At 38.1% G+C, this 10,733-nt stretch overlaps 1 protein-coding gene across 1 annotated transcript in view; it reads left to right on the top strand.

Moving 5' to 3' along the window:
- Nucleotides 1-10,733, top strand: part of LOC136266619 (uncharacterized) — a 29,998-nt gene that overhangs the window by 9,163 nt on the left and 10,102 nt on the right. Inside the window, exons 11-16 of the mRNA XM_066061614.1 lie at nt 3,197-3,320; nt 3,622-3,846; nt 4,951-5,076; nt 6,404-6,460; nt 7,355-7,416; nt 7,467-7,545. Of these exons, the coding sequence (XP_065917686.1) occupies nt 3,197-3,320; nt 3,622-3,846; nt 4,951-5,076; nt 6,404-6,460; nt 7,355-7,416; nt 7,467-7,545 (673 nt within the window). The remainder of the gene's footprint in view (nt 1-3,196; nt 3,321-3,621; nt 3,847-4,950; nt 5,077-6,403; nt 6,461-7,354; nt 7,417-7,466; nt 7,546-10,733) is intronic.

Below are 10,733 nucleotides of genomic sequence, written 5' to 3'. Positions count from 1 at the left end.
CACTAAATTATCAAAAAATTTATCTCTACATTAAATTCGGTATTCAGTTAGAAAACCACATCAGTATCTGAAAACTGAAGTATAGGTTGGTTTTGGAGCCTTAAATATATATAAAGTCGAAAAGAAATGAAATCCATACAAAACAGCTAATAGTGCAGCCTTTGAAAGCCTGGATAAAGAAAAGATTGTTAAATTAAAAATTGCAGCCAATTAATATGTTAATGTTAATAAATTTGATAGCTTTAAATGAAATTTATTTGCATTAACATCATTGCAGCCATTCCTTGGCACCACCTTTGTTTTCACAACATTTTCACCCAGGCTTTAAACCAGGCATGCTCCATTGCCAGCTGAAAGCCGGTTATGGGCACATGCCTGGTTTTCTGAAATTGTTTTCCGAAAAGCATGTGTATGTATGTATGTATATATTAGTGATGTGTGATATGTGATATATATCGAAATATCGTGATAAATTTTTTTATATCGTGATATAAGCCGAAGTATAGATTTTAGTTATAATTAGAGAAAACTGTACCCAAGATGTCATTGTACACTGTTATATTTTTTGATAAAAGAGCTTGTAATGTTGTATGCCATGTTGTATTGTACTTCTAGTACATTAGTGCTACAAGTGTCATCGGTGTAAGTACACAAGCTGAGTGATTAGTTGTATATCGTAATATATATCATATTGTGGTAATTGTGTGTAATAATCGTGATATGAAATTATCCTATATCGCACACCACTAGTATGTATGTATGTATGTATTATTTGTTTGTCTTTCCACACCCGTGTGAGCAAATAGCAGCATGTATGTGAGAAATGAAGGCTGCACAGAACCAGTATAAATCTTCCTGGTAAGTAAGTTTTTTGCTTTGAGATAGCTTATTCATGCCAGCTGAAATACAGGTTAAGCGAGTTCCTGAAGAGGTTATGAATGCCATTCACAATGGCTATATGGAAATAAAACAACCGAAAATAGCATATTTAGCTTTGTACACCACCAGAAATAGCAAAATTTCTTCAAGGTGAATTAACTAACCGAAAATGAGAACAGTCTCGAGGCTTCTAAACAATATGCATGCGAAACACAATGGACACACTATAAGAAGATACTTCTGTGTGTAATTTGTGGTTTTCGATGGTTTGTTCAAAATAATGCTTCCCTTAGCAGTGCATTGCAATGTAATTACCAAATTACAAATAGTTTGCAAAATATGTTCAATTACAATATTTGCAAATCTAAATGTCTAGCTAAATTAATTATACAGCCAAGTACTAAAAATAATAAGAAATTGGCTTAGATTAGCTACATGATAAAAAATAAATAAAATTATTATTAAATTAACGTTTGAGAAAACCATAAGGCCTAGTGCTGTGCACTAATTGGGATTATGATCTATAGACACAAATGTATAATAATTATGCCTTTTCGTGCTGGTGAGTAAAATGGCACAGCGATTCTATTTAATGCCAATCAAAACAACTTAAGTCTATTGTGGGGATGTGTTCACTTCGCATTTTGCTCATCAAGAGAGATGACGGATCCTAGAGAGATGACGTACTACAAGTCATTGTTAATGCCGTACACAGCTGGTTATTTACAGGTGACTTATTAAATATTGCTAATGCCATGTTTTGTTAGCTCATCAGCCTGTTGGAGAGAGGGTGCTGGAAGTTAGTCTCTTATGAGTTGCTGTACAATCAATATACTCTAATAGAGCAGTCACTTTATTTACCCATACAATGCCGTCTTTGTTTAGCTACCCTAGAAGTGAAATCACTGAAGTTGCTAAGTTGTGTGTGTTCATCTTGCAGATTGATATATGCCCTAATAGAGCAGTCACTTATCCTAATAGTAGTCAGTTTTAATTCTGTTGTAGCAGTCACATCTACGGTTACCAGTGAAATCATGCAGATCGATTATATGTAGGTGTAATGCAATTACACAATACTGTTCTATGACTGGTGTTTATATTGCACCACTGGGAGTAGCTATTGTTTGTATTATTCTCCTAACCACAGTGTGCTAGCTACACACTGTATATGCCTTGTCCCTGTTGTTAGGTTGTCTCATTTGTACATGTACTTGGGTTGTATGTGACCCAGTCCTATACGTGTACAAGTTGAGCTGAATTCTGAAAAACAGCTAAAAATTAAAAGTGGATTTTTTCTCAACAGAGTTAACATTTCAGCCAACCAAATGATTAGTGGTGACAGCAAAGGTGTCAACAATAGACACGTACGGTTTGGCTCCATTACAAGTTTGGGAAAGGGTTGTAATAAACACTATACTTATACGGCTTCCTCATAGGAAATTTATTGTGAAAATTTGATTGGCTGTAAATGTTATGTCAAACATTTGAATAAAAAGATTTTGAAATATTTCTAGCGGGCCAAGCAGTACTATAAATGAGCCAAATTTCAAGATCATGTATAATTGCATCCATGAGTTATTAATGTTTTTGAGGATTCAGCTCAATGTGAACATACTATAGTAACAGTATAGCATTAATAATAGTTACAATGGGATAGTATTAACTGCATGGGTGCCTGGTTTTAGAAGTAGCACACCATCAACATATTTTACAACTTAACTGTATTTATGTAGATATGATCATACTATGCATGCATGTTGAGTACTACAGTTCATAAAGTCTTACCCATTAGCTACTGTATATGTACAAATTTTCAAGGGATGTAATTTTTGCGGATTTCGCAGTTGCTTGGCAAATTCACATCCTCGAAAATTAATGATTATTAGGGTTAGCTCTATACTTTCTAATAGGTGAAGAACGAGAAAATAAAACTGTGAAATTAGTTGATCCGTGAAAATTACATGCCTCAAAAATTTGTACACATACAGTATATGTTTTAATTTCTGCATCAGTTTCCCTGAGTATGTCAAGTATTTTCTGGTACTCAAACATCAGGTGGTCCACAATAGACCACTCCGTTATCTGAACCCTAATAATCTCAAGTAATGATAATGGTGTTCAGATAAGTAAGTTCCTTGGACATCTTTTATTCAAATACAGAGTATTGTTTAGTAGTACTGTTAGTATGTATTATAGTAGAGATCATGATGCTTTTCTACCAAAAAAAAAATTACCCAACCCAAAAAGTGAAGTGAAACAAGGGTCAAAATACCATTATCTTTTCAGGAACTAACATTGTATTGTATCATAATACCAGGAACTATCCAGATGATGACGATGACAATGACGATGATGATACTGATCTCAGTGAAATTTTTCAAGCAGTAACTGTGTCTCTATATACCTTGTGTGGAGTTGAGTCTCCAGGATTTTGCACAGAGGTTAGAGCTACCATTTCATTGCAGTTTTGTATGTTACTTGATGTCAATCATTCATATAGTATTGTGTTATGCCAAAATTGCTGTCACATTGGTTCAGTACATTGTATCCATATTGTCTTGTCACTATCATAGAATTTTGTCATAACATTTTAACATTTCACTGCCAGTAGCTATGTATTACGCATAATGGACTTGATGAGTATATTTCATGCTAAAATCTCCCCACAACTTTTCTGCCTTCCAAATCCAATCTGTGATACACCAAACTGCCATTTAATGACCTGTCTTCCTGTTGTTTTAGGGGCCCACTGCTCCACCCCTCTCTGATTGTGAAAGTGCATCATTTGAACTGTTTGGACCAAGGGACAATTGTGGTAATGCTACTCTGAGATTGTTTGAGATCAGTGGAGACATTGATCAAGGAAGGCTGCTCTCATTTGAGGAAGTTGATAAAGAGTTTAGCACATTTTGCTCGATCCCAAGATGTAGGGAACGCCTGACTAGTTATTTTAGAGCCTGTGTGAATGTAAGTGTATTTATTATTCACCAACTGTACTGTACGTAATGAAGAGTGTGTGTTGTCTTCATTGTAAAGTTTTTAATGTGAGGGAGGAAGGCTATAGACTCTGTGGAAGTGAGAAGTCTGGGGGCACCTCTAGGCCTGCACCCAATGTGCCGGCATGAATTATAAGTCTCCATTTTTGACAGTGAGCATAATCAACTAGAATTATAGGATGCTTTCAAGCATAATTTTATAATTGGATGTTCGATGAGAATAATTGGTGGGAGAGGACAAAAGGATTGGTTAAGCAAGATCTCGCTGATATTATGTATGTAGAAGTGTGGGTTGAAAACTGTTAAAAGATTGATATATTTATTCTAATAGAGCAGTCAGTGTTTCTTGTTAGAAAAGTCTTTTGCTAAACACAGGGATTACACTGCCCATTAACTCTAACGTATTGTAGGGCCCACCCACTACGCAATAGCACTGAGAAATTATTAAAGAAATTGTTCAACTTTTTCAATTTTTGTTAGTAAAAATGTATGTGAGTTATAACTAAACATTTGGTAGAGACCTGTAAGGGTTACAGAAACAATTTTTATAAGGAGCTTTATTCTACAGTGTAATCTTCTTCTAATACCATAGAATCAGGTTGTTAAACAAATGTGTCTATTAAGCGCATATTATTTGTTAAGTGCATACAAATTTCTTGTGATTAATGATGGATGATAAGCGCACATGGTCAAATGGGAAGAAACAATGAAAAATGAATTTCTCCTCAAGTGCTTATGTCTCCCCTGAGGCTTCCTTTCACTGTGTATACAGCAAATCAGCCATCTGGATTGCAGTATTCTTGTTCATTATGAAGGATGTCACCCAGAAATAGAGTCAAATATCCTAAAATTATAAGCACATACGCTTAACAACCCAACTCTATGGTAGAAGCTCCGCTATGCCCAAATGTGTCATGTTACATATCTGACTGCTCATCCTTAAAAATAACATCTAAGCCAAAAGACAAACATGCATACAGTTTTCAACTTTATTATTATGTCAAACTCACTATGGGGGCATAATAAACTCACTTTGGGTGCCAAACTGTCATTGTACATGTTTCATTATTTATAGACTAGTGATGATGCTCAACAGTCCATCACATACTTTACAGATTTTGGCTGCCGTAGAAATGATCAGGGGAGTTGTTTTGCAGTGTTGGAAACAACAAGTGCTCTCAGTAATCTCCGAGATAGTGATGTATGTTGTTTTATACTATTGTGCAGTGTTTATGTATATGTGTGTGTGCTTGCATGCATGCATACACATGTGTGTGTGTTTTGTGTGTATGTGGAATGTGTGCATAGTATAGTGCAGTGAACTGTAGTATTGTGGGCATGTAGTGTATTATAGTCGTGTGTGTGTGTGTGCGTTCGTGCCTCCTGCATGTTACTACTCCTGCCCCAGGAAAATTTGCTTGCACTGACTCTTAGCACCTGAGTAACACATAGGTATCCTGGTACTGGTTAACTGGGTAGACATAACCATGCTAGCATGGTAGCCAAAGGTTTTGCTTTGTGTAATAGCACAGAAACAAAAGACTTTGCTTTTATGCATGCTTGTGTGCATGCGTGTGTGTGTCATCACAACTGGATACCATCTGGTATAAGCAGGTTCAATGCTTGGTTAAGCCCAGTTGCAGTTTTTGCTGAGCAAGAGGTCTATCCAGGACCTGGGGGAAGTAGCCTACTCAGCTGGGTCATCAATGGGTACTTGACAATAACTGGGAAGAAGGCATACTATATATCACATAATTATCACCTTCACCCCTGACATGGTATGCCTCCTGTGAGGTTCTAGTCCACCCCAGGATTTCCAGAACTGACTCATATCACTTGAGTATGTAGGAGTAATGTATAGGTAGCTCAGTACTTTATTGGGTAGGCATGACTGTGTACATGGCAGCTAAAGGTTTTGTTTTACTTTGTGTGCGTGTTAGTATGGCAGCATAGCCAAGTGGCTAGAGAATCAGCCTGGTAATCGAAAGGTTCCAGGTTTGATGCTCACTTATGCCAATATGGTATTTCCCTGAGCAAGAAATTTTACTCACATTGGTCCAGTCTACCCAGCTGCATACCGGGGACCTGGTGGCCTGGGGAAGCAGCCCACCCAGCTGTAACATCAATGGGTACTTGCTACTTGGTGTTTATTGGGGAAGCATCTCGCTTAGTGGTGTTGAGGTTATTGTGGAACTTCAGGTTCCGTGACCTCTGTCCATGAGACCTGGACAGTTCTCCTGCAAGGTACAAGCCCTGCCTCAGGAGGATTTGCCTACACAAAGCTCAAAGTTTCTGAGTGGTGCACAAGCATCCTAGTGCTGGTTCACTGGGCGGCAATAGCTGTGTTTCACGTGGCTGCTGTAGGCTTTCCTTTTGCTTTGTGTGTGTGTGTGTGTGTGTTAAGTTTGTATTGTATGTATGGTGTGTATGTGTGTAGTGTGTCCATGTGCATGTATGTGTGCATAGCATTGAGCATTGCAAGTTACAAAGTGTACACATGTGAGAATACAAAATGTTTTTTTTTGTAGGCTTGTTCATCTGTGTTAGATCCTGTCAACCCAATCTGTAGCAGTGAGTGTCAAACAGTATGTCATTATGATAATTGCATTGTGTCCCCATCACATTACAATTTTTAGCTATGCATTGCTTGTATACATACTTAGCCAGAACTATAAAAACAATTATACTAGTATTAGTATCATGTATTATAAAGCAAATTTAAAGGGGGAACAGGAAGCATTTTTCCCATACTCTTTTAAACCATAACCTGGGGACTATATTATACCACTGACTTGTATCTTGCACTTACTTCGTGAGTGTGTTCCTTCCTCTTACCAATTCTTTGATCACTCTAGCTTCTGTACTGTTAATAATGTACCTGTGCTGGTAACCAATAATAATAAGTGATCATGGACCTTAGAATATAATAAAGCAGCTGTTGAATTTACATTCATGATCAGTGGTGGATCTAGCTTTGGACAGTTGAGACAAACATTTTCCCCTCCTCTATTAAGTTTCAGCTGAATCCAGCCAGTACTATGCATGCATGGTACTATATTGTACAGAGAAGCTGTCTCTATGCTGACTTCGTTAAAGCAAATTATAGAGAAGCACAGGAACATTCTTCTTACATGAACTACAAAAAGAAACAATGAAGATACTGTAACAAAGCAGTCAGTGTTTCTAATAGTACAGTCATTGCAGTAGAACAGTGTTTGATTTGTGTCAGTTAGTACTCAATAAGATCTTTATCTCATCATTGGAACTGATCTACATGTATGTACCCTGTCTAATATCTTTTTGATTAAGTGTGTATTACTATTCTTCCTGTGTTTCCTTCCTTTGAACAGCTCCTGGATCAGTCCCAGTTACTGTTCCTAGTTTGTAGTAGTAATATAAGACCAATAGTGACCAATATGTAATATGTAAGCATAGATTTATAAATCTATGATGTAAGCACCTTATACATCATTTAACAGCTTGCAGAGGTTGCTGTAGCTGCTACAGGATGTTGTGCTGTGGAATTTACCAATGTGGGAATGTGAGTGTTTGCATGTTTGATAATGAAAATTATGTAAATGATTTTTACAGATCAGGTACAGGCACAAGTATTACTGCTGAGCAAGCATATACACGTTGCTCTGTTTCTACTCCTGGAAGATGTGCACTGGTAAGTGATTAACTAAAACATTTATTTAACCCAGTAATCATCAGGTTTTCCCATGGTGCAGGCCACAAAATTTGTATTAACCTAGCTATACAGATGCTCACTTGGTTCAATCATAGATACAGTATACCAACAGGGATTGGAAACGGAGACCCACGCACAAACATATCTGTGTCTCGCATGACGTAAAGAGTGCGCTGTCACTAGGGCTTTCATCCGTAGCTAGTAATGGCGAGTGAAATTGTCCGTAGCTTTATAAGTGGGTTTTGTGACGAAGCGGAAGAATCTTTCCGGATGGAGAGTGGTAGAAAGTTTGTTGAAGCATTTTGCACCTCATTACGAACGGAGACACTTCAATGGACGCTTTTGACGAATTCAGCAAAGAGCTAGTGATGTCTCTTAAGGAAATATTCGAAAATTTGAGGGAGTACAAGTCCACCTCCACAAAGAAAGAGAAACTCTGGTGTGAATTCCACTGTAAAAGACTCCACACATTGCCTGATATTTGGAAGCATTTTTGCAGGGGTTTAGACATCCCATACAGCCAGCTGGTAGCATGACTCCGGTTTCATACAACCCACATGCACCCTTCATTCCAGCTTGTCTACACAACACATTCAACAGAGCTGGTACCATCTATATATAACACAATTTAAAGCTCAGTATATTAGTGACCAACTGATAATGTGCATGCTCATTGCTATAATAGTACAACAAATAATAGCTATAACATTAATTTTGCAACACTACACAAGATAACAAAATGTAAAGGAAGAAAAGCAAACAAACAAAATAATATAACCAGTTACCAAGTCACATTCAGCAACAAAATATATTCCAGTATATGTGACCAGATTTTACAGAACCGAACCAAATCGCACATCAGGCAAAATCAAACTAACACCACCAGTGGATAGCTACACTATCGTACTACAAGTTTTGACCCTCAGCACTACTCAAACTACATGAGGCTGGTTTTAATAGACGTCTTTTCTGGGTGGTGTGGAGTGCCCAAATGGCGGTTTCAGGCCTTGTGAAGGACCTGGCTTGGCAAGAATCAGTGGTTTACTGGTGGACAGCCTTATAATGTTGGCCAGACATGTTCTCTGTAGATTTTGCTACATATCAGCCACTAAGGAGCCAGCACAGCCCTGTAATCTCGTGTCTGGACTCCAATCGTGGTCTGCCTCCATTTTGAGGCCTATCTTTTGCCCTCCCCGCCACCCCCCCAGCCTCCACCCCTTTGTGAGCACTCGTGATACTACTTCGCTCGTCCAACTGCTCAGATTTTCTATCTTATTTGGCGGGAAACTGTACAAGCAGCTACAAGTACTGGAAGTGGCTTGAAAGGTAACAGATTGATGCATCTTTTGTGTAAATTTCATACGCGTGCTTGCAATCCTTGGAGAGTTGTGCTGGCTTCAATTCTTTAAAACCGTTTATCTCGAAACTTCTAATGTGCAATTTGGATCGTTTTTCCAAAATCCAGTCACATATGTATGTGCAGAACAATCCAATTGTTCAGATAATGAACTTGAAGCCATGTCGTCAATACATTAACACGGAAGTATCATTTACCAGAAGATATTGGTAGGGAATCTTGAGCTGTGCTTCTCACATCGGTGCACTGTTCTTCTTTGTCCTTATGGTAAACAACTCTCAGATTCTTCAGTGCTAATGGTGGTTATTCAGCAATATTGTATATAGGTATGGATTCCATCTTTGTACCTCCCACTTCCTGTAGGATTGGTTTCAGAACAATCTAATATTCACGTTACACTCTACTAATGTACTAGTAACTAATGACATGGTATACTGGTACACAAAGTTACTGATGTGTCCTCCAAAATAACACAAGTGTAAACTGTAAAATTATTAAAATGTCCAGTATGGTAAGACGAATAGTAATTTCAATAAGCTATTTACAGGGCACTGACAATGTAAACACCAGAAAACAACACTATTCTAACCGCTCTTACTGGCAGGCTTGCAAAATAACACAACTGCTAGAAGTGCTGCTGGATTACATTAAGCTTACCACAGAAGTGAGCGTCAATGGTCATTTCGAATCACTCGTGTACTAGAACACGCGCAGGTAATTTCGTCCTTGAGTAGAACAGTAATTAGCCCAATTGTCGCAACGCTTAGGCTGTAATTCTTCTACAGCATGCACAAAAGTGGCTTCTAACGAATTCGTGCTGCACTGATATCTATGGTGACGGTCACTCATGCTCGAGACACGGATGGTATTTCACGTCTGTTACATCATATTGGGAATTTGTACAGAGATATCACATGAGTTACTTCCGTTTCCAATCCCCGTTGGTATACTGTATCTATGGTTTAATTTTCAAGGGTGCACATGCAGAGATTGATTTATTTGCTTAAACTGGATCGTGACCATGTAGTGTGTATTCTGGAGCATACACATAAATGATCTTGCTATTGATATAGGCACAGTTGATGTCATAACTACAAAACACATTTAGCAAAGCAAATCCAATTGTCACAACATGGCTATAGAATATACACCATGCAATCAATGATCAAGACACACGGTAGTGTGTCGTGCGGCCCAAGAAGCCGGCGCGTAACACCTGTGAGTATATTGACAGGAAGAAAGAAAACTCAATTTTCGCACCTCCGTAGCTCTGTGCTTCCTTGATGAAACAAGACGATTTTTGCTGTGGACATTCCCTCCAACTGCAGCACTCCACATTCCAAATTTGAGCGAAATCGCTTCGCGCGTTCCCGAGATATGCGACTTCAAAAATTGGCTCAGTTTCTTCGTTTTTTTTTTCTTCTTCTTATTTTTCTTTTTCTTGTCGCACACTTACAAAAATTGCTATAAAACTCGAACGCCATATCCGATTGCCTTGAAATTTGGCACACAGAAGGGGGATATAAAGGCGCATCTCCGTACCAACTTTGGCTGGAATACGATAAACAGGCAAAGAGTTATGAGCGATTATTCACGAAAATTAACACCAATATGTTGTCACGCCTACAGGGTAAACCGCGTATGGGAAGAAGCTGAAAATCGGTGAGTGAATAGGTTAACTATTGAACCTCAAACCTTTTGTGGTTTGAAAGAAATCGAGCTAAAAAACAGGAAGACACAACGAAAAAACCAACAGTGTGTAACAATTACGCAATCGAGATTAGCTAATAAAAATAACGACTGCTTGCCA

This window comes from Dysidea avara, chromosome 9, assembly GCF_963678975.1.
Source record: "Dysidea avara chromosome 9, odDysAvar1.4, whole genome shotgun sequence".
Lineage (NCBI taxonomy): Eukaryota > Metazoa > Porifera > Demospongiae > Dictyoceratida > Dysideidae > Dysidea > Dysidea avara.
The sequence above is the reverse complement of the archived record's forward strand: the minus strand, read 5'-3'. Positions and strand labels throughout refer to the sequence as shown.